The sequence below is a fragment of the Anolis carolinensis genome, chromosome 3, assembly GCF_035594765.1.
Source record: "Anolis carolinensis isolate JA03-04 chromosome 3, rAnoCar3.1.pri, whole genome shotgun sequence".
Lineage (NCBI taxonomy): Eukaryota > Metazoa > Chordata > Lepidosauria > Squamata > Dactyloidae > Anolis > Anolis carolinensis.
The window spans coordinates 5,507,656-5,531,374 of NC_085843.1; the positions used below are offsets into that span (position 1 = coordinate 5,507,656).

The 23,719-nt window shown below is 42.2% G+C and overlaps 1 protein-coding gene and 1 long non-coding RNA gene across 5 annotated transcripts in view; one reads left to right on the plus strand and one right to left on the minus strand.

Annotated features, from left to right (window-relative positions):
• Window positions 1-212: 212 nt before the first annotated feature.
• Window positions 213-23,719, minus strand: part of xrra1 (X-ray radiation resistance associated 1) — a 36,353-nt gene continuing 12,846 nt past the window's right edge. For 2 of the 4 annotated variants that reach the window (XM_062974431.1, XM_062974429.1), the window contains 13 exons: window positions 23,494-23,591; window positions 22,688-22,821; window positions 21,725-21,826; window positions 19,561-19,805; window positions 16,538-16,578; window positions 14,998-15,120; window positions 13,190-13,283; window positions 10,083-10,201; window positions 7,274-8,551; window positions 5,348-5,486; window positions 3,154-3,269; window positions 2,048-2,153; window positions 213-1,429 (listed from right to left, as the gene is read on the minus strand). In XM_062974431.1, coding sequence (XP_062830501.1) covers window positions 786-1,429; window positions 2,048-2,153; window positions 3,154-3,269; window positions 5,348-5,486; window positions 7,274-8,551; window positions 10,083-10,201; window positions 13,190-13,283; window positions 14,998-15,120; window positions 16,538-16,578; window positions 19,561-19,805; window positions 21,725-21,826; window positions 22,688-22,821; window positions 23,494-23,591 — 3,239 coding nt within the window. In that variant the 3' untranslated portion in view covers window positions 213-785. The remainder of the gene's footprint in view (window positions 1,430-2,047; window positions 2,154-3,153; window positions 3,270-5,347; window positions 5,487-7,273; window positions 8,552-10,082; window positions 10,202-13,189; window positions 13,284-14,997; window positions 15,121-16,537; window positions 16,579-19,560; window positions 19,806-21,724; window positions 21,827-22,687; window positions 22,822-23,493; window positions 23,592-23,719) is intronic. The other 2 variants (XM_062974430.1, XM_008120686.3) reach the window with 2 other exon arrangements.
• On the plus strand, window positions 13,658-15,350 carry LOC134297313 (uncharacterized). The gene is made up of 2 exons (XR_010004020.1): window positions 13,658-14,830; window positions 14,924-15,350. It is a non-coding gene; the product is annotated as an uncharacterized LOC134297313 (long non-coding RNA).

Here is a 23,719-nt window from a genome sequence, read left to right on the forward strand (position 1 = left end):
GGAATCAGGATCCCTTTCACAACCCATTGCAGCCTCATTTGCTGACAGGAAGGAGCTGGAAGTGCCATCTTGCTACAAAGTTCAACAATGAGATCCTTTGGATACACTTATTCTATAGCAAGGTGACATTTCCACCACTTTGGGCAACGGGTTGGGATGTGGACCCTGCTTTTCATCATTACTGCCTTATACATCAGAATATTCGCTGCACAGTGATTTCAAAAATGCAAAATTTAATTAAATACTTAGAGCCATATTTTGAAAGATAAAAGAGGCCTATAAATGTCTCCCCTGTTCCAAACAGAGTACAAGAGCCAAGTTGCACCTTGGTCTCCTTGAAGGGAAATATCTCGCAAGCCCAACCCATAAAAAGGCACAGCCATTCTATGCTATGGCCCTGAAAATGTGGTTTGTGAGGAATAAGTCCCAAATGCCAGTCATAGCTTCTCAGCTGGTGGCATCTTCTACTTCCCAGATCAATGATTAATGCTTCGCAGTTGAGTTTCTGCCATCAGATCCTACCAAGGTTCTTCCGTGAGGTCAAAGCGGATGCCATATGACGGCCATTACATAAAACCAGAAGTCCAGCACTCGTGTGGCTGTTTATTTCACCTTGGGGTTGCTTCATGGATTTAAGGTGGAAAATGCATTTGAAACTGCTAGTGGGGTGAAACTATGCTCAGCCTTTGGCTTCTGAAGAACCATGTAAGAACCAGACAGGCATGTATCCTGTATATCACAGGAGGTTCTGGAAGATCCAGCATCTTTTCACCCTATAAGAGTTCTTAGTTTTCTAGAACAGGTGGCTCTTCGGTGTCTACAGTGGGTTCCTCATCTTTTGGTGTGGGTTCCTCATCTTTCGGTGTGGGTTCCCCATCTTTTGGTGTGGGTTCCTCATCTTTCGGTGTGGGTTCCTCCTCTTTCGGTGTGGGTTCCTCCTCTTTCGGTGTGGGTTCCTCCTCTTTCGGTGTGGGATCCTCCTCTTTCGGTGTGGGATCCTCCTCTTTCGGTGTGGGATCCTCCTCTTTCAGTGTGGGATCCTCATCTATCGGTGTGGGTTCCTCCTCTTTCGGTGTGGGTTCCTCCTCTTTCGGTGTGGGATCCTCTGCTTTCGGTGTGGGATCCTCTGCTTTCGGTGTGGGTTCCTCATCTTTCGGTGTGAGTTCCTCATCTTTCGGTGTGAGTTCCTCATCTTTCGGTGGGGGTTCTGGTGCCTGTGGCCTGCTGCTCCCTTTGACCTCAAGAAGACTTCTGAGGGCCTGGCCTTGGTCCGTCTCGGCTGCAACGACACTCTTCTTACTGACCGGCTTGGCCTTCTTTTTGTTGCAGGTGGCCACCGCGGCTTGGTAATCTTCGCGGAATTCCTTCAGCAGCTCCAAGGCCTTCCTATATTCGAGCCAGTTTTCTTTCCTGTGCTCCAGAATACACACTAGGAAGAACAAAATAGATGTCTCAAAAGCTCTAATACGTGCCAGGTGAAATTCAGAACTCAGAAGAGCACAACTGTGTGATAGGATTGACCAAAATTCAATTCTATGAATAAAAGTTGATGATAAAGCAAGCATGGGCAAACTTGGGCCCTCCTCCCAGGTGTTTTGGACTTCAACTCCCACCATTCCAAACAGCCGGTAGGCTGTTAGGAATTGTGGGAGGTGAAGTCCAAAACACCTGGAGGGCCCAAGTTTGCCCATACCTGTTCTAAACTATAATTTTCCAAACTTTCCCGAGCTCGATTAATGTGGGTGGCTGACTCGGTGACAAAAGGTATCAAACTTGTGGCCCTCCAGATGTTTGTGACTCCCAGAAGCCCAATCCAGCATGTCCAATGGCCAGGAATTCTGGAAACTGAAGTCCAAAACATCTGGAAGGCCACAGGTTTGAACCACTGGAACCATTAGGTGTCATCTAATCAGCGAGACCAGCTGCACCCCATCATCTTCAGTCCCTCTCATAGTTTTACTACAATCTCGTCTCTCTGGCCCCACAAACCACAGTCCCACTTTGTTCTCTGCACGTACTTAGGATCCATCTTTGAGTACATACATACCTAAGGGCACATGCACAATGTTTTTGGGCTTCCTCATCTCCAAGAGGATTTCTTCCAGCTGCTCTGCCCTGGGCTTTTGGGGCTTTTGGGGCACGGATCGCAATTTCTAGAAGTAACACAGATTAGAACAGAAACTTTAGAATGCCTTCCCCCATTTCGCTTCAATTAAATAGACACTTGGCTACCTACTAAGATGCACCTGAGTAGAGTGGGGGATACTCAGGGCTCTTGGAGACCCCTGTTGTGGTTCAGTCTGATGATGAAGGGGATTTGGGTTTATGCAGGTTGACCAAGGAAATGTTGAAGGCTCTGAATTGTTAGTTAGTTAGTTAGTTTGAAGTTAGTGATAAAGGTGACCTTTCACAAGATTTAGAACATCAACAAAGTCCAAGTGGCTCGGGCAGCGAGTCAGAGGAGTCTTCATTAGATAGAGACACAATGTTAAGGTTAAGGGTTCGTCCCAGGCATTCTGTGAGAATAGCTAGTAAACGCGTGGGAACCCGAGGTCAGAAGAATGCTTTCTTAGCTTGTAAGCATGGTTAAATAGGGAGAAACAGGGAAAGATTTCAGACGAAGCAACGTTGATTTTGGAAGCTTAATTTCTGCCTTGTCTCTGCACATGGAAAAAGATTCTTAGTTTTGTTCCTGCCTAGATTCTGTGTTTGGATTGTATTTTGGAGTTCACGCTACCTTGTTTTTCAGGACTGATTTGCTATATTAGAGACATTGAACTATTTTCTACAGAGACTTTGAACTATATTCTGCAGATTGCCTTTGCAATTGGATTACTGCTTTTTTTACTGCTTTTTATTAAGATTTTGCTATCTTTTATCAATAAACTGAAGAAACCAAGTCTGCTGTGGTGGAGTGTGTGTTAAGAGCAAAGTGAATCAGTGCTGAAGTGCAACAGCCTCTCACTTGGGAGGGTTGCCATAAGCTAAGCTCAGATTGACGGCAAACAGCAACCTCCATATCTCGGTGTAAAGTGGTGTAATCAGGCCATAGAAATTGTATGCTGCATAGACAGGAGGTGGTGTTGAACATGATCATGCTAGAGGAGTAGGTGAATGGCTTTAGAGGCAAAGTTCTCTCTAGAACCAACTGACCGTCTTCTCTGTTGGGACGTAGGGCTTCTGGAAGCTGTCCAGCCTGGCCTTGCCATCGCGGTAGACCAGAGGGTAGCGGAGAGCCTTCTCCAGTGCTTGGACATTGTGCTGTATTCCTGTTTCAAAAAACAACAGAACAGGAGGATTGAGATAAAAGGAGTGAAAGGAATTAATTGACTTTAACTTATTAAAATTATGGATGAATCACATACATATAGCAATACAGTAGAGTCTCACTTATCCAACACTCGCTTATCCAACGTTCTGGATTATCCAACGCATTTTTGTAGTCAATGTTTTCAATATATCGTGATATTTTGGTGCTAAATTCGTAAATACAGTAATTACTACATAGCATTACTGCATATTGAACTACTGTTTCTGTAAAATTTGTTGTATAATATGATGTTCTGGTGCTTAATTTGTAAAATCATAACCTAATTTGATGTTTAATAGGCTTTTCCTTAATCTCTTCTTATTATCCAACATATTCGCTTATCCAACGTTCTGTCGGCCCGTTTACGTTGGATAAGTGAGACTCTACTGTATCTACATTTTCTCTAATTTTACAATGTACTTTACAAACTGCATACCATTTTGTGAACATTTCAACATTTTGAAAATTCTTATGTTTTTCTGTACATAGCTTCTCAGAGTTTTGAAAATGCTTTAATGGTTTGTAACTGAATTGTTTGTAATACTAATGATATTTAATTCTGTTTTTAATATTTGCATATTTTAAAATAGTATTGAAATACTAAGAGAAGACATAAAGAAAGGATGGAAGAAGGAAAAAAGGAGGGAGAATAAAGGGAAAGAAAAGGACTAGACCTTGGGAAGATACGAGGAAGTCAAAACTAAAATATTCTTATCTTTTTTATCTATATTTATCATTGCTATCACTATTCTTACATCTATTTTTCATTTCCCGTTACAATGTAATCTAATATAACATTAAATTTTGACAGTTACATCAGTTGATTAAATAATCTATTATTTAGAACTAACTAATCATTTTGTAATACTAAATATATACATAATATACTAGACATGTATTTAATATTCTATTACCTCACTTTTCTCCCTTATCTATTTTCCTGACTATTCTTTTATTTTAACTTTGTAATGATAAATCTTAATAAAGATTATTAAAAAAAAAGAAAAGAAATACTTTTAATGTAAGCCGTTTTGAGTCTCCTTTGTGGAGAGAAAAAGCATGATATAAATAAATAGAATAATAATAATAATAATAATAACCTGCAAAAGTATTGGAAAATGAGCACGCAAAGATACTGTGGGACTTCTGAATCCAGACTGACAAAGTTCTGGAACACAACACACCAGACATCACAGTTGTGGAAAAGAAAAAGGTTTGGATCATTGATGTTGCCATCCCAGGTGACAGTCGCATTGATGAAAAACAACAGGAAAAACTCAGCCGCTATCAGGACCTCAAGATTGAACTTCAAAGACTCTGGCAGAAACCAGTACAGGTGGTCCCGGTGGTGATGGGCACACTGGGTGCTGTGCCAAAAGATCTCAGCCGGCATTTGGAAACAATAGACATTGACAAAATCACCATCTGCCAACTGCAAAAGGCCACCCTACTGGGATCTGCACACATCATCAGAAAATACATCACACAGTCCTAGACACTTGGGAAGTGTTCGACTTGTGGTTTTGCGTAACGAAATCCAGCATATCTATCTTGTTTGCTGTGCCATACAACGTCGTTGTGTTGATAATAATAATAATAATAATAATAATAGACATTTCTTTATGCAGTGATCTAAATATTTGCCAGCATTTCCCTGGAGTTACATATTCTATTATGTACTCAATTCCCCCAATTTTTGAATATTTGAATACCCCCTTTCCTATTATGCAAAAGGTTTTTCTCTGATTTTATTTAAAACGCATGCATTTTTTAAGGAGTTGCTGGAAACATTCACAAATTCATATGCAATTGTGACAGAAAATAAGAAACAATGAGAAACTGAACAGTTATTCAACCTTAAGCAAGATGCTAAAGAAAAAAAAAAAGACCTGCATCTTGTTCATGTGCTTCCTGTTTATAGAGTTTATACAGTCTCTTCTCAGCATGCTCATCAAAAGTAGTTCCATGGAGACATCACTACAATAGTCATTCATTTGTGGCTAAGAACGAGCACTGTAAAAGAACAGAGCAACTTACCCAATGGTTCCACGAAATCTGGCCCGGGGTCCCCTCCGAGCAGCTCCTCATAACCCCTGTATTTCTCAGGCACTTTCAACGATTTTCTCTTCTTCCTTTCCTTCGGTGACTTCTTTTCAATAGTGGGGACCTCATCCAGCTGCAGAACCAAACCAGAGACAAGATATGTTTCTACCTCCCAAAAAAATCTCTCTACAAGTCCCAACACAGCACACCATTCTTGGCCATGAAATCAAGTGATAGGAAAGGAGATTCGGACTAAGCATCAGAAAGGATTTCTTTCTTCCTAATGCAGTGCCAGTGCGGGGATGGCTAACTCCAGTGGTGTGCCATTTGAGCCCCTTTGCACATGATTCCCAACAGTTCCTATCACATGACCTTTTCCCCCTTTCGTCAGCAATGCAATCCATCTGCAAAAGGTCCCAGAAATGGAGTATTTGAATCCAGGATTTGTGTTTTTTGCTTTAAGCCCATTCTGACGTGCTTATTTTCTGTGTGAGTGTAAAACCAGTGTGCATTCTGTTAGCTGAACAGTTGCAACTCTGGGATATGCCATCCTGACTCCCTGCATCAAAACCGACACCCTAGTACAGTGGTTCCCAAACTTATTTGGCCTACCGCACCCTTTCCAGAAAAAATATTACCATGCCCCCCCCCGGAAAGGGGGCGTGGCTTAGAGGGGTGGGTGTGGCTCCTGCTCAAGAGGGTGGGGCTCCCCTAGTCCAAGATGCAGGGCTGCAAGGGGAGGTGGGCGGGGCCACAAATGGGTGGCCAGGACTGGGATGGGCGGAGTTACGAGCTCTGAGTCAGGGCTGAGCATCTATCCCTGTCCTGCGGCGCCTGCCAGGACACAGGGGGCGGGACTAAAGGAGGGGTGGGGCCTCTTCCCAAGTCCCTGACAGGGCTGAACCTCTATACCCCGCCCCCGTGTTCTAACAAGCGCCTGAGGGGAGGTATACAGAGGCTCAGCCCTGTCTCACGCTCTTGGGAAGAGGTCCCGCCCCTAGCCCCGCCCTTTAATCTTAAAAGGCCTCTCAGGAGAGGTATAGAGGCTCAGCCCTGTCTCGGGCTCTCGGAAAGAGGCCCCGCCCCCACTCCTAGACCCGCCCTTTAGTCCTAAAAGGCCTCTCAGGAGAGGTATAGAGGCTCAGCCCTGTCTCGGGCTCTCGGAAAGAGGCCCCGCCCCCACCCCTAGACTCGCCCTTTAGTCCTAAAAGGCCTCTCAGGAGAGGTATAGAGGCTCAGCCCTGTCTCGGGCTCTCGGAAAGAGGCCCCGCCCCCACCCTTAGACCCGCCCTTTAGTCCTAAAAGGCCTCTCAGGAGAGGTATAGAGGCTCAGCCCTGTCTCGGGCTCTCGGAAGGAGGCCCCGCCCCCACCCCTAGACCCGCCCTTTAGTCCTATAAGGCCTCTCAGGAGAGTTATAGAGGCTCAGCCCTGTCTCACGCTCTTGGGAAGAGGCCCCACCCCCACCCTTAGACCCGCCCTTTAGTCCTAAAAGGCCTCTCAGGAGAGGTGTAGAGGCTCAGCCCTGTCTCAGGCTCTTGAAAGGAGGCCCCGCCCCTTTCCTTAGCTCCACCCTCTCTGTCCTAACAAGCGCCTCATGAGAGGTATAGATTCTCAGCCCTGTCTTGGGCTCTTGGGAAGAAGCCACGCCCACTCCTCTAGCTCCGCCCCCTGTGTGTCCTAAGAGCCGCCTCAGGTGCTCAGCCCTGTCTCCGGCACTTGGGAAGAGGCCCCTCCCCTCCCCTGGCCCCGCCTCCGTGTCCTAATAGGTGCCATCACCGCCCCCCTGGATCACTGCAGTGCCCACCAGGGGGCGGTAGCGCCCACTTTGGGAATCGTTGCCCTAGTATTTGTGTTTCAGTATTTTTCTGAGTGAGGCTCGAGAACAGAGTTCTGCGATGTCTCTCCCAACATTCACATACCTGCGTCATGAAGAAAGATCCCGATTTCCCTTCCGCTGGAGATTCCTCACCAGGACTACACATTTCGCTGGAAAATTCATCATCGTTCCCCGAAGGAATGGCGGCCAAGTGGGCTTGGGCAAATAACTCATAAAGCTCTCTGGAAGACGACCGGGAAGGCGAAAGGGATTTGGGTGAAATCTTTTGCAAGCGTGGCATTTCGCGTGGCTGAAGGTCCTCTCCCTCTGATCCAGATGCCAAGCTCATCTCTGCTCCAGACTCTTGTTTTGGTTTGGTTTGTTCCTCTGGAAGATCATGTTCAACTGAGGATGGGAGAGACCCCATGATGTCCTCTTCCCCTATCAGAGAGTCACTTGGGGGAACAGGCTCAGGAAAGTCCAAGAGATCTTGGCCTGACAAGGCTGAACTCTGTGAAGGAGATACTTCTGCCAGGTGATCACCTAGATGAGAAGCATCTGGTGAGGGAGCCTCAGGTAGATCTCCTGCAAGTGATCCACTTGGTGAAAAAGATTCTAACTGATCCAGTCCTAGAGGACTTGAGCTGGCAGGTGGGATGGATTCCAGTTGATTGTCTTCTGGTGGGATGTCCTCGGACAGGTTCTCTTTCCCTGAGACTGAAGAAGACTTGGGCACTTCTTCCTCCACTGTTGAAGTTTCCATTGGTGGAACAAGCTCTGAAAGTGACTCTTCTGGCAAAGAAATCTGCAGCAGTGGAACCGGTGGTAGATGTTCTGCCTCGGAAGTCACTGGTGGGACAATCTCAGGAGATTGATCTGGTCGTGCCAAAGCAGGTGGAGTTCTACGGATCGGAGTAGGAGGGCCAGGAAAATCTCTCAAATTCTGTTCTTTCAAGAACCTATGAATCCGCGCTTCAAGCTCCCTTTGATGCTGTTCCTCTACAGAACTGTGCGGGAGAGGAGACTGGGGCCGGGCCGTGCTGACATTTGAAAATAGCAAGTTGTCCAGCGAAGAGACTTCGTCCAGGGCAGTCCCGAACTGCAGCTGCTCCGTCAAGGAATGGAAACCAGAGAAATCGTCTGCGGAGAACGAACTGCTCAGAGAATAAGGCGCGGATCTATCTTCCGGGTTGAGCATTAAGAGGATCGGGCGATTGGGCTCACTCCCTATGGACTTGATGGATGGAAGAGGCGGGGGCATCCCAGGTTGAGATCTCTGGGGATCCAAGTCCGCCCCAGTCCACAGCTGCCAGAAGGTGGTTTCAAGCGGTGCATCTATCATCAGCGGGCGTTTTTTAACTTTGGGCAGCTGCGATTTCACCTGCAACAGAGATGAAGAAGCAGCATGAGAGAAAGACTGGATCCACTGGACAGCATCAGGTGCAGACCTCAGCACTGAGATCTTGTAAAATCCTAACCATAAATGGCCAATATATGTCACAACCTCTGAGGATGCCTGCCATAGATGTGGATGAAACGTCAGGAGAGAATGCTTCTGGAACATGGCCATACAGCCCAGAAAATGTGCAACAACCCCGATTTTCTTTGCTTTGTTTTCTGGCAACTCACGTCTTATTGAAAGTGAAGAAGCATCAACACTTACTTATTTATTTAATTACAGTTTTTATATTCCATGCTTCTCACCCCAAAGGGGACTCAAGACAGATCACAATGTACATATACATGGCAAACATTCAATGCCATACGACAAAAAGACAGAGACGAAGACACAGAGGCAATTTAGCATTTTCCAGCTTCCAGGCTTCATGAGGGTATGCTTGATTCCGTCCACAGGGGGAGCTGCTGCTTCATCATCCACTGTGACACTGAGTCCTTGATGGAGTACTTCCTCATTCCTTTCCGCAAGCTGTTGAACGATCTTTATGGTAATGGTGTAAATTAGTTAAATTAGCCTCCTCACATAAGCGGTACCTAAATTTCCTGCTTGATAGATGCAACTATCTTTCGGGTTGCTTAGGTCAACAATGAGCTGGGCTATTTTAATGGTCGGTAGCTCAATCCAATTTGGGCTGGCTTCAAACTCATGACCTCTTGGTCAGAGTGATTTATTGCAGCTGGCTACTAACCAGCGGTGCCACAGCCCAGCTTTATAGAACAATGAGGGACAGAGGGAATCCTGTAGTACATGCCTGCTGTCTTGTTTGCACCTATGTAATTCAAAGTGTTTTGCTTCTCGGCTGCATGAAAAGGTCACTTTTCATTTCTTCCCAAGATGTCTTTAGTGAGCCATTACCCTCTTTGGGTTGCTGTGAGTTTTCCGGTCTGTATAGCCATGTTCCAGAAGCATACTCTCCTGAAGTTTCGGCCACATCTATAGGCATCCTCCGTCACATACCCCTACACAATGTCTTTTTTCCTGCATGAGAAATCATGTAACTTTCTGTTACCGTTTTAGCAGGGACGCAGAGGAAGAAAAAGGGGAAAGTGGGGTGGATGGATTCTAAGGTCGCATGATGGTGTTTTCATGACACATTTGAAGGGCTTTGGGCATGATTGTTCAGGCAATATTTGCTGTGAAATTGCACCAAAATCTGTGGAGCTGATAGAAAAGTGAAGGGGTCTTTCGTAAGCACAAAAGTGAAGTCTGGATGGCACATAAAGCAATGGGATTTCTCTTTTTCAACCCCTTCTCTGTGTGATCCGGTCCTTTTTCTTTTTAGGTCAACCATTACTCATTTCTGGAGATTAAGAAACTTTGGACTACAATTCACTCCCATAATCCCCATCACAATGAAAAAATCAACTGGGAAAACATAGTCCTCCTCTTCCACCCTTTCAAGCGGTGGGGACATTTCCTGTCCAGTGATTTCTTTAGAAATGGTCAGAACTACCTTCCGGTTAGCTTTGATGGGTATAAAGATTCGTGGCTTCTCCAGCTTGGAAATTTTCTTCCGGACCAGTTTGATGCCCAGTTTGTTCTGAAGGAAACTGGTGAGTAAAGGAGGTTCACCTGGAAAAGGGAAAGAGGGATGAACATGATTTCAGCCACCAGTTTCGCACTTCTTGGCTTAACTTGGCCACATTTCTGCACATGTAAACACGAGCATACCACACAGTTTCAGAACATACTTTGAAACCAGTCCTAGTAATTACTATAAGGTCTAGAAACCTGCTCATTTTAAAAATATATGTTTTAAAATAAAATATTTTTAGATGTTGATTTATGCAGAGGTATATTCCCTGCCTGAGAAAACTCTGAAATTGACAGTTGGGATAAATAATACATATAACATATATGATGCTACCAAAGTTCCTCTGCTCCTGTGGATAGAACCTTAATGGATTTTAATCTTGGATATGTTAAAATTTTTATATAATGTGATTTTATTTTGTAATGGTATCTGCTTTTATATGAATTGTTGTTTTGTACACTGTTTTTAGGCATTGAATTTTTGCCTATTTATCGTAAGCTGCCTTGAGTCCCCCCGGGGAGAAAAGTGGGGTAAAAATGATGTAAATAAATAAATAAAGTCATCAGAACCACTGAATCAAGTATATTTACATACCTTAGGGGTAGGAAAGTGCAGCCCATCGACTGCATGTGCCCCCTTGATCCTACTTGCAGCTGCAAAAAAATCCCTACCTCCGCCCCAAAATAATAATAAAAAAAGAAATTCAGCACAATATTCAATGATTTTCACCCAAAAGCCATTTAACACTTTACGATAGATACCTTCATTTGGTTTTGAGTCTGCTGTGTGCCAGGACTCACCCGGTATCAAGGGCTGAGGCTTTTTCAAATAAACACAAAATCAGCCAATACCATATTTACTTGCAAGGAAAACTAAAGCCAACAAAACAGAATTGCAGCACACAGCCGGAGTAATGGTGAACACAAGCTATAGTCAAGAGTCCAATTAATATAGACAAGTCAATACTACAGAGCCAAGAATAAACAACAGCCAAAGTTACATTCCAAGCGTCAGATGTCAGGAGTTAACTTATCAGAGTTCTCAGAATAACATTTAATAATTCAAAAGTACAAACCGAAGGCAGAATTCCAAGTCAAGCCAGATAGTCAGGAATACAAACTGAAGTCCAAGTCCATAAATCAAAGCCTGAAAATTAGTCCAGAGTCAAAGATTCAGGACACAACAGGGTCCAGAACAGGATTAGAGGAACAACAGGGACCAGACTTCTAACCCAGAGGCAGCAGAGCCAAAGTTCAGGTTGGTCCGGGCTGTGGCACAGGCTGTTGAGCAACCAGCTGCAACAAATCACTCTTACCAAGAGGTCATGAGTTCGAGGCCAGCCTGGAGCCCCGTGTTTGTCTTGTCTTTGTTCTATGTTAAGGCATTGAATGTTTGTCTATATGTGTAATGTGATCTGCCCTGAGTCCCCTTCGGGGTGAGAAGGGCGGAATATAAATACTGTAAATAAATAAATAATAAATAAAAGTACCAAAGTACAACATTATCTGCTACCAAAGAGCTATCTTCGAGACACCTTTTTATCAAGAGATCTCAGCTGCTGCTTATTTCAGCAAGCCTGTACAGATAATCTCAGAAGCCTCGGAGAGGAGGTCAGATGAACTTCTTCCAAGCTTGATGCAATATTGAGAAGAGTCTTCCTCGTTTGGAGACCTGCCACCTGACAAACTGCTGGCCATGATAGAGTCCTTCTCAAATGGCAGCCAGAAGTGATGCAATGTCCCTTCTGTTAACCACTTTGATAGAGACTCTAAGAAAAACCTGATATAATTTGGTGCACTGGCTGTCACCATCATCATCATCATCATCATCATCATCTATTTATATCTTGCTCGTAGCTCTTGGTTGCCCCTGCCCTTGCATTGTTATCATCCCTGCCCTACACACTCAATTCCATTGTTGGGATGAACCACGAGGATTCCTATATTTCTGATCACTTCGAGTTATATTCACAATGGCGGTGGAACTTCTGTAGCGTTCATTACCTTTCGTACATTGTACTCAACATTCAGTTTACTAAGAGGAATCCACCTGGGCCTCTTCTACTTTCAAACAAAGCTCTTTTTATCTGGTGAAGTAAGGTAAGACATGTCTTAACTTGGATCGTTCTGATAGACCGAACAGTTCTTCTCTCCAAGAACTCAGATGTTGGTGTTCTAGAGAAGGGATACTCAACCTATACTAGCTTGGCTTTCTTCCAGACCCATTTTCTGTATGGGTTCTTTTGTTTGTTTTCAAAAGGAAGCATTCATACATATGGTATAGTCTCTCAAGAGGAGCATACCACAGTCCTATGAGACCTGTTTTGCCTGGGAAGTTTGCAGATTTCTATTTATTTATTTGGGGGTGTTTTTGCGCATTTATATGTATTTATATGTTTTGTTTTGTGTTTCTGTTCCATTATTTTTAATAGGCATAGTAAAGTCTTGTAGTAGTAGACAGAATATAGTTGTGCCGTTTTTGGTGTTATATATCCCCCAAATTAGCTTACTTGTTTTGGGTTTTTTTCTTGACTACAAAATTATTTAAAAAAACACTAGTTCTGCCAGTGCTGGTGACTTTTCCCAACATTGAAATTATCAATTTTTTATGAAGTTCCCACATAGGGTAGCATTCAGTGATAATCAGGATTGCAAAAAGATGCTTCAAACTCCTCAGATTCCAGGAACCCAAGCAATAAATCTGATATTCCTGTTCCTGCCCAGGTAAAGCCATCTCTGAGGTTATTAACTACCTCATGTTTACAAAACATATTTAGCACACTTTCGCCCAGTTGGTTTTTATAATTTTATCGCTGTATTTTAATATGCTTTTACCAATGTTTTTGATATTTCTATGTTAATGTTTATTCCTTTTGCGCACGGCTTTTGCTGTTTGATGTGTTTTATGTTGTTTACTGTATTTGTTTGGGCTTTTGCCCCATGTAAGCTGCCCCGAGTCTCTTTGGGGAGATGGAGGCGGGGTATAAGAATAAAGATTATTTATTTATTATTATTGCCAGATTCTACCGCTGCGTGAAGTGGTGAAAGGATTCCCATGGAAGGTCAGTTCTGCCAGAGACGGGAAGAGAGCCACGGCTAAGAGGTCCTCCTCGTGTTCGACCTGCAAAACAAAAGACAGCAGCACGTTCAAGGCTTTCCACGTGATCACAAAGAACAGTTGTAGAACCAACCTTGCACAGTGGCCTGGCATTACACTTATGTCTAACCGTCCCAGGAGAAGTGAGGTTGCATCTGTACCACATCAAAACTTCAAAAGACAGCCCAGAAGACTTGAATGTAAATCCATTTGGTAAATACTTCCCTGCACACAGAAAACCAGAACACCAAGAAAAAAAAGTTTGGAAAAGTTAAAGTTTAGAACAGGTCTGGGCAAACTTGGGCCCTCCAGGTGTTTTGGACTTCAACTCCCACAATTCCTAACAGCCTAGCGGCTGTTAGGAATTGTGGGAGTTGAAGTCCAAAACACCTGAGGGCCCAAGTTTGCCCATACCTGTTCTAAACTATAACTTTTCCAAACTTCAGAACATAAACTTTCCCCCTGGTATTCCTATTAGGTCTCTATCTGGAAGAAAATATTTTTAGTTCAATGCTTAGACAGGAAACACAGATGCTAATGGTTTGATTTAAAATCACATCTTTCTCCCAAACAGGACCCAAAGTGCCTTACAGTATCCACAGGTATCTACAACAGTTCGCTGAGATCTAGATCTTATTAATTCACTACAGATATGTCCACAGAGACTGGAATTAGGCTGGAACCCACAATCAAAGCACTTCCCATTCCAATTCCGTGAAGCTACTTTGACAGGGGAGTTATAGGATTCCTGTATCTAGCCCTGGTGAAGCATTTTAAACCTGACATTTTCAGAGAGTTTTCAAAGGCAATCATGGGTAGCATGTGTTGAAGTAAACTGAAGTCATCTAGGCATATATGACTTAAGCCATAAGAAACATGAATTTATCGTAAATGCCAGGAGCCTGTTCTCTTATCCCTTTTGTGATCCATAATGATAAGAAATTATTCAAAACACAGAACCCCCTTTCAAAGAACTGAGGATTAATGTGTAGGTTGTGGATATCTTTAAATGGTGCTTGTTTTAAGTTTTAAAATTGTTTTATTTGACATGTAAGTGGGTTTTTATATCGGGATATGATGTTTTAATTGATCATGTATTGGTGTCTAATGTATTTGTATGAATTTTATATGTTGTACGCTGCTTTGAATCCCACCCACAGGAGAAAAGCAGGATAGAAATGAAAAACTACTACTACTACTACTACTACTACTACTACTACTTATTATTATTATTATTATTATTATTATTATTATTATTATTATAGGCCACAGAAGAGAAGTCTGCAGAAGAAAAGGCTGAGAGGAGACATGAACACCATTACATATGTGAAAGGCAGTTATAAAGAAGAGGGAGCCGACTTGTTTTCTAGGATTCAATGGAGCCATGGGTTCAAATGACAGGAAAGGAGATTCCACCTGAACATTATTGTTCCTAATTGTGAGAGTTGTTCAACAGTGGAACTCACTGCCTCAGAGTATAGTGGAAGCTCCTTCTTTGGAGGCTTTGAAACAGATGCTGTGTGGCCATCTGTCAAGGGTGTTTGGATTGTGCTTTTCCTGCCTGGCAGAAGGTGACTGGAATAATGGCTCATGTGGTCTCTTCCAACTCTAAGATTCTGTGATTCTATAACTGCTGTGTACTTACTATTGTATTGTTGTTTCAGACATCTGGCCTTTGGCCCCTGTTCTGAAATATCAGCCTGACTTTGAAACAATGCAAAAGGAAGGATCGGATCACCTCATTGTCCGCCAAACTAAGGAACCTCAGTTCTGGCAAAGGAAGAGTGAACTCGGCATCTTCGTCGACGCAGGAAGTCTTGGGATCTGGTTGCGGGGAAGGAGGAGGAGAAGGAGAAGGCTCCTGCAAGGAAGGGCATGGAGGAGTCAGCAATGAAAGCCCAGGTCAAACAAAAACTAATGTTCTGAGTTCAAACTGTTGTTTTAAATACTCGTGGTTTTATTTTGTATTGTACTGTCTGTTTATTTTATGAGTTGTTTTAGGCACCTTGTGACATATGTCAGTCACCCCGAGTCCCTTTGGGGAGATGGAAGCTGGGTACAAAAATAAAATTATTATTCCTATATCCAAAATTTGGCTGGCACTTAGTGTTGGGAATCACCCTGGACTACTCAAGTCTAGATGTAGTTAGATAGATGATAGAGTTAGATTGAGGGAATCCTTTCCCTGTTTCCAAAGAATGCCTAGACAGGCTTCACTGTGTTTCACTCTATCCTGTTTACGTCACATCCCTTACTTTGAAGTTAGTAGAAATGTGAATCTTCAGGAACACTAACTTCTCATTGGTCAGAATGTCTTTTATGGCCCCAATAAACTGGACCATGAGGTTGGAACCATTTTGGTTCTCTCTTCTCCCTTTGTTCTTCTAGCCAACAAGCAGCATCTTGCTGTCTCTCCTGGCAAGATGTAACTATGTAGATGTTTGTTATTTTTCCTTTCTTATATTTCCTTAGAAACCAGTCTAGAGTAGACTAGACAGCTCCCAAGCCTTTCTATCTACAATGGAGTTCTTTTTACCTGAAGAAATACTTTTTGAACTTTTACTGAAACTCTGCAATCAATTGCCATCCTAAGCTGAAAGCCTTCTCTTTGCTCACCCCGTGAAAGTAACTGTTGCATTTGAAAGCTTTTGCTTTTGCTATTCTGCTGCATTTTGGTGGAATCTCCCCCCAGAGAGGGTTAAATTGAGTCCAACCACTCAGAGATTACCACAACACCTAGTACAGAAATTGTACAGTGAGTCCTCTACATTCACCAAGTTGAGGGTCATAAGGGGTCAGTGAAAGTAAAAAAATGTGCAAGAGTTCCATCTGTAGAACTTCAGCCAATGCCAGCTGTGCAATGTCCGCAGTGTCACTCTGCGTGTGAATTTATTTATTTATTTGCCATATTTATACCCCGCCTTTCTCAACACCGAAGGGGATTCAAGGCGGCTTTACTCATAGGTAACTATTTGATGCCTTAAAAACAATGTGCAATTAAAACAACATATTAAATAGAATTTTTCACTATTAATCAAACTATCCGCAGTGAAATGCAACTTGTATCATCAGGTGTCACTAATGGGATGATGCCAGCCACTATGATAAAGAAGTGGTCAAAAACCTATGTCTTCCCTAACAACCTTTAGGGAGTTTTCTCAATCCACTGCCACATATGTGAGGAGTTCCCATTCAGTTTAAAGGGCTGCTGCAAAAAAAGTGGCTTGAAGCATTGTGCTCCATGGCTGGTTATAATGAGAATGAAAGGAACTCTTTACCTGGGTTGGTGACTCTGGGGTCCAGGATGGGAAGATTACCTCTGGAAGAGAGAAAGTAATGTTAACATTAGAACTATGAATACGAGTAATAATAATAATACTTTATTCGTATTCCTCCCTATCTCCCCAAGGGGACTTCCAGCATGTATAGACACAAAGCCAAACATTCAATGGCTAGAAGCAACACACAGAGACACAGATAAAGGTAAAGGCTTCCCTTTTCATCTCCAGCTCTGGGGCTGGTGCTCATTTCCATTTCTAAGCCAAAGGGTCTGCATTGTCCATAGACACCTCCTGAGTCATGTGGCCGGCATGACTGCATGGAGCACTGTTGGAGCAATACCTATTGATCTACTCACATTTTCATGTTTTCGAACTGCTAGGTTGACAGAAGCTAGGGCTAACAGTGGGAGCTCACCCCATCTCGTGGATTCGAACTGCCAACATTCCGGTCAGCAAGTTCAGCAGCTCAGCGGTATAACCCGTTGCAACACCGCATAGGATAGGCAGCCAGCTTTGAAAGTCAACACAGCTGAATTGATTTAATCTCTGTTGTTCATTGCTGTTAAGTCAGCTCCAAATTATGGTAACCCCATAAATGAGTTGCCCCTAGGATCCTTGGACATCCATTGCCCTGCTCAGGTTAAACAAACTCATAGATTCATGGAGTGTGGAGAGACCTCAGGAATCATACACTCCAATCCCTTTGATTAATAATAATAATAATAATAATAATAATAATAATAATAATAATAATAATAAAAAATTTATTTATATACCGCCTTATTTCCCGGATGGGACTCAGGGCGGTTTACAGTCATAAAAGCAACACAAACATTACATAACAACATAATAACACATTATTAAACAAAGTAAAAAATACAATTATAACAATAAATAACGCTTACATGACCAAATCAAGGGGACGGGAACCATAAACCCAATATATTAAAATGCATCATCATTTTGATTGTGCTTTTCCTGCCCAAAAAGCTCTAAATAAGAGACTCAAAGCAGCTTACAGTAAAATAAACATAAAACCATTTAAAATCTAAAAATATATGAGTATCAAAATAGAATTAAGTAATAATCATAATGATAACGGTAATAATAATACTGTATTTTTCTATCTCGCCTCCATCTCCCCACAGGGACTCAGGGTGGCTAACATGCGGCCAAGCCCGAAGAACAAACAGTAAACAAAATAAAATGCATATATAACTGTAAAGAAGTGTGATGTGATGACAGGGATGGAATCTTTTTGGATCCCACCGCTGCCACCAAATGTAAAGACTTGATGTGATGACAGGGATGGAATCTTTTTGGATCCCACCTCTGCCACCAAATTGCGAAGGATTCACCTTCTACCTCTATGTATTCCACTTTTCTATGTTGTCGCTGCCACCACCTTTGAAAGATGCTTTGCTCAAATAATAAGCAACATTTGAAGAAACAGTAACTTGTTTATTTATAGCACAAAGCTTGATGGTTGCAAGAATGTTATATCTTGAGGTGAACGATGTTACTTCTGTACAGTAAGTGTTGCAAGATTTCTCAATAGTTTCACTGAGCTTAGTATGGTATCAGCTTTATATTACTTGTTTCTTTCAGTTAGGAATATTGTCCTTCTTGAACTTAGTTGATCTGTACCCGATCAAACTTGGACTGGGGAGTTAAACTGGTTAACCCTAGCCCTCCTTGACTTAGGGATATAGCCTCAGCTCTTTAGTTATTCCTACTAAAGGCTCAGCAACTTTAATTTTAGCCCTTCTCCGCTAAAACTCTCTAGCTGCTCAACTTCCTCCCACAATCTCTTTTTTTTCGATCACACTCCTTTCTCACTGAACAGAACCAACTGCTCTGCTCAACCGACAAACTCCAACTGCCAAATTCCAACTGCTAAATTTTGAATTCTAAGGCTTCCACCAGCAAGGTGAAGCCACGCCCCTTTTCCTGGCCATGCCTTAGAGGCTCCCAGCTTCTGTATAAGAATAGCTGAAATATATAACCTTAAACAGTCAACCTAAACATAGCAATCATGAATAAAACACAATGATCATGACATCTTTACAATAACCAACATCATCAAACAGATAAAACAAACAAATTAAAACTACAAAATACAAAATAGTACAATAAGACAGTATAATGCAACATGATAAAAGCAAAATCACCAATTAATGGCAATTAGATAACTAAAATGAGAGGGTGGTCTAGAACAAAACGCCAATATATGAATTGTACACACTGTTTGGTTGGGTAAGGAAACAGGTGATGACATGATCTCTAGGGGATTTGGAGTAGGATAGGGCATCAAGTCATTTCCAACAGGGGAGCAGAATAATGTGCAAAATAGAGCGATTTTCATTTAGATGGGGTCTGTCATGGGGATTAGTTAATTGAAGGCATACTGGAAAAGTCAAGTTTTTAACTCTCTTCCAAAGAGTTGACAGAATTAAAAAGCATTAACAGAATTAAAAATAAGCAGCTAAAACCCTTAAAACAGATTACATATCATACGTTCCTACATACAAGATTTTATTTTGTATGTGACTTTTATGACTGTTTTTATCGTTGTTTGATGTTTTATTGTTGATTGATCTGTTTTTACTGTTTGTTTTTGTTTTTATATTGTTGTTCCGGGCTTGGCCCCATGTAAGCCGCCCCGAGTCCCTTTGGGGAGATGGGGCGGGGTATAAGAATAAAGTTATTATTAGTAATAATAATAATAATAACTTTATTTTTATACCCCGCCCCATCTCCCTGGAGGGGACTCGGAGCAGCTTACATGGGGGTCGAGCCTGAAACATACAGCAAAAAACGTTAATAACAAATATTCCAGCAGTAAAACATCAAGTAATAAGTATTATTATTATTATTATTATTATTATTATTATTATTATTATACATACTGATTGTGGTAGGCAACCCTATATTTTGTCTTGTGTGTTCTCTTGGCCATTTTGAGCACATTTGCTGGAAGGAGAAATCAGGCTGTGTTCTTTACATCAGCAACCACAAACCCTTAAGAGCTTCACCCGTTCTCTCTGGATCCTTGCTGTTCTGAAGAATGATATAGTCCGGCGTCTTGTTCCGCTTCGAGGGCTGGTCCTGGTGGAGCTGTTTGCCAGCTTTTTTCCGGCTCCGCAGACCTTCTTTGATGCCGGACTTTGCCGAAAGCGGGTGGATGGAGAAGCGAGCCTTCTCTACCTGCTGGAGATACGGCACCTCTCTGATCCCGTTTCTGTCCAGATTTAACTGCTTCAGGCTAAGGAGACACAGATGTAGTGCAGGGAGGACCAAGTGTTGCGTGAATCCCTTCAATAGGGTGCAAGACACTTTCCAACCCCAAGCCTAATTCTGGACAAACATGGGGAAGCTATCCATATGGATTTCTCCGTGGGGTCCCTTTCGGGAGGACAGCAAGACTTAATTCTATAGTATAGATATACCTTGAAATTCCCATAATTGAAGACATTTGTGAAGCATGGCGAAGATGGGACCTTTCAGCATCTAAAGCTATACAGAAAACCTGGCAAATTTCTCTTTAGAGGCTCTTCTTGCTGTATCAGATGCCTGGCTCATTTATAACTTGTTGAATTATTTATGGTTTTGTATACAGCTAGACCAGGCATAGGCAAACTTCAGCCCTCAAGGTGTTTTGGACTTCAACTCCCACCATTCCTAACAGCCTAAGGCCCTTTCCTTTTGCCCCTCAGCCGCTTAAGCCTGAGGCTGTTAGGAATGGTGGGAGTTGAAGTCCAAAACACCTCGAGGGCCGAAGTTTGCCCATGCCTGGGCTAGACCCTTAGACCTTGACAGTAATTAAAAGTTCAACTGATCTCAGCCCACACTATACTTACACAAGGATAGGCAAATTCTGCTTCAGCAAAAGCAACCAAGACCAAGATTTTATGTTGGGACAATAATTATTTTATTATTGTATTATTATTATTATTATTATTATTATTATTATTGCTGTTGTTGTATTACTGTTATCGTTATCATTATTGTTAATAATAATAATAATAATAATAATAATAATAATAATAATATTTTATTTATTTATCTTATTTATACCCCACCTTTCTCTAACCCGAGGGGGACACAAGGCGGCTTACAAACAACACTTATACAGTGCCTTAAGACATAAAACATAAATATAAAATTGAATTTAAAAGCATAATTAAAATACATTTCAATGTTAAAACACGTCATCCAAAAACAAGGTTGTTCCGTAATCACATTGCATAATAGTTTTTTTTTCGTGTCAGGAGCAACCGGAGTTGCTTCTGGAGTGAGAGAATTGGCCATCTGCAAGGACGTTGCCCAGGGGACACCCGGATGTTTTGATGTTTTTACCATCCTTGTGGGAGGCTTCTCTCATGTCCCCGCATGGAGTTAAGATGGTTGCACTATGCTATTTTTCAAAGGCCTGCTCCCAAAGCCAGGTTTGTCCTCTCCTTCTAAATAAGAGACTCAAAGCAGCTTACAGTAAAAGCAACACAATACAGTTTAAAACCTAAAAATATATGAACATCAAAATAGGTTTAAATATTAACAGGATTAAAAACAAACAGTTAAAACCCTTAAAACTGATTACTATCATTGTGTGCCTTCAAGGCATTTCTGACTTATGGCAACCCTAAGACAATCCTATCCAATTTTTAATATATTCTTCTTTTATATAAGAAGGCAAGATTCTTTATACAGATTTTTTTTCCTAGGTTTGCCTTTGTCTTTCTCTGAAGCTGAGAAAGTGTGATTTATCTGAGGTCACACAGTGATTTTCATGGCTAAATGGCATTCAAACATGGGGCTTCATGCTGCAGCTGCAGTGTAGAATTAACAGAGTAGAATTAATGCAGTTTGACATCCCCGTAACTGCTATGGCTCCATTCCCTGGAATCACGGGAGTTATAATTTTACAAGGTACCCCACCAAAGTCATGGTGGTTATGATGGTGTCAAAATACACTAATTCTAAGATCTAGCTGCACTGTCAGTCCAATGCTATACCCCATTGGTTCTCTCACGTTATTGTCTTTTTTCTTGTTAAGTCTTTCTGACCTCTCAATAATGAACACGTTTTCAAATATGGCTCCAGACAGTTGAATCTCATCTGCAATGGGATGGAGCGCATGTCTACTGGACTAGTTTCCCCAATAATTAATCAAGTCTTCCTTACTTTTGCAAGTTGGCCAGGCTGACGAAAACATTTGGGTGGGAAAGGTGGTTGTCGTCCAAGAGCAAGACTTCCAGAGCTGGGAACCTCGGGGATTCTTCACTGCTGATGGAAGGAAAAAATACTGTATGACCTCCTGTATCGTTAAAGAAATTGCAATGGGATGACAGGACAATAGGATCCTGGGATAAAGAATGAAATATCTACAGGAGAGTTGAAGAGATCTTTCAAGGCTGAAGGCCACAATCCCTATGGGCCACATTTGTGCAGTGGGGAGAGCTGCATAAAAAAATAAGGCTGGCATGAATGTTTGTTCCTATCCATTTCAATATTCCGTCTTCTTTCCACATTTGTAGGCTTGACTTTTGCAGATTGGATGATTCCCAGATTTGATTAAAATGTTATCCCTATGAATCTGTAAGTTTTGCAGTGCAACATTACTATTGTTGTTATCTTTATTTATATCCCACCTTTCTCCCTGTAGGGACTCAAGATGGCTAACAACCTCACAATCTAACTTTATGGTCAACTTCCACTGGAACAAGTCATGCTGAAAGGCCTGGAGCAGTTGTTTTCAACCTGTGAGTCCTCAGGTGTTTTGGCCTACAACTCCCAGAATTCCCAGCCAGTTTACCAGCTGTTAGGATTTCTGGGAGTTGAAGGCCAAAACATCTGGGAAGCCACAGGTTGAGAACCACTGGCCTAGAGAGAATACCTCTCCAGGGATCACTAAATCCTCCGACATGATTCTATTAGTTTCATTTCTATCTTGCCTTTCTCTCCCAAGGACATAAGAAGTATGGGACTCTGTTCTCCTTTAACTTCACAACAACTTTGTGAAAAGATCAGGAGAGAGCCCTTGGGTCAAGATCACTCAAGAGTGTTACATGGCTTGTTGGAAATCTCCTTAATCCAAACATATAACTTATGAGAGTATCAGTTTAATTTTCCTGTAGCCTCCTTTACCTCTCAGGAACAGCCAGGTCAAGTGGAAGTGCACTCAGCCCATTGGCAGTGAGATGGAGAACTTTAAGGTGGGACAAAACCCCCAAAGCTTGGACATCCTCAGGAGAGAGGTTGTTGTAGGAGAGATCCAAAACCTAGAGAGAAGAAAAGGCAGAGAGTTCCAGGGCAAGGAGAAAGAAAAACAACACACACAAACATACAACACAGCAAAGATTCTATCTGCTTGGACCATACTCCAGTGTGATGGGAAGTCCTTACTACAGCTGGGGCAATAGGTCCCTAATTTTGAACCTCCAGGTTCCTGAGTAGCTTCAACCATTATGCTCATAGCCATGCACTTGGGCAACCCAAGTTGGCAAATTCAAACTGAAGGATAGAGATTCCACAGAAATATTAGGAAAAACTTCCTGATGGTAAGAGTGATTTGACAGTGGAATGTGCTTCTACCTGGGAGTTAGGTTGAATCTCCTTTTCTAGAGGTCTTTAAACAAAGACAGGATGGCTATCTATCAGGAGGACACAATCAGAGGGTTGGACAAGATGGCCTGGGGGTCTCTTCTAACTCTATGACGGGGCTAGATATTTGTAGATAACACTCTCTCTTGAGACCTCCTCCTCCTGTCCATGGGAGGGAAGAAGGCAAGATATGAATTAGATGGAATGGGGAGTGTACAATAGAGAAAGTATCATTCTATAGAGAGCTGGAAGTCTCTCAGGAGAGGTCCTCTTTTCTCAAAACTCAAAGCAGGCTTTATTTAGCTCCTCTGAAAGCCCCATTCAGTTCCCAATGTCACTTTTGATCTTACCTCCAAGTGAGGGAAGTCCCCAGCGTTGACTTTAAGATTTCTCAAGCCGTTCAAGGAAAGTTCCAGTTCTCGTAACTCAGGAAATGTGCGAAAAACATCTTTTTTTTAAAAAAAAAAGAGAGGAAAAGACATGTCAGTTGGATAGATCACTATAGAGGGTGAACATCTCTTATCCAGAATTCCAAAATCCAAAATTGACCACATTGATGGCTGAGATAATAACACT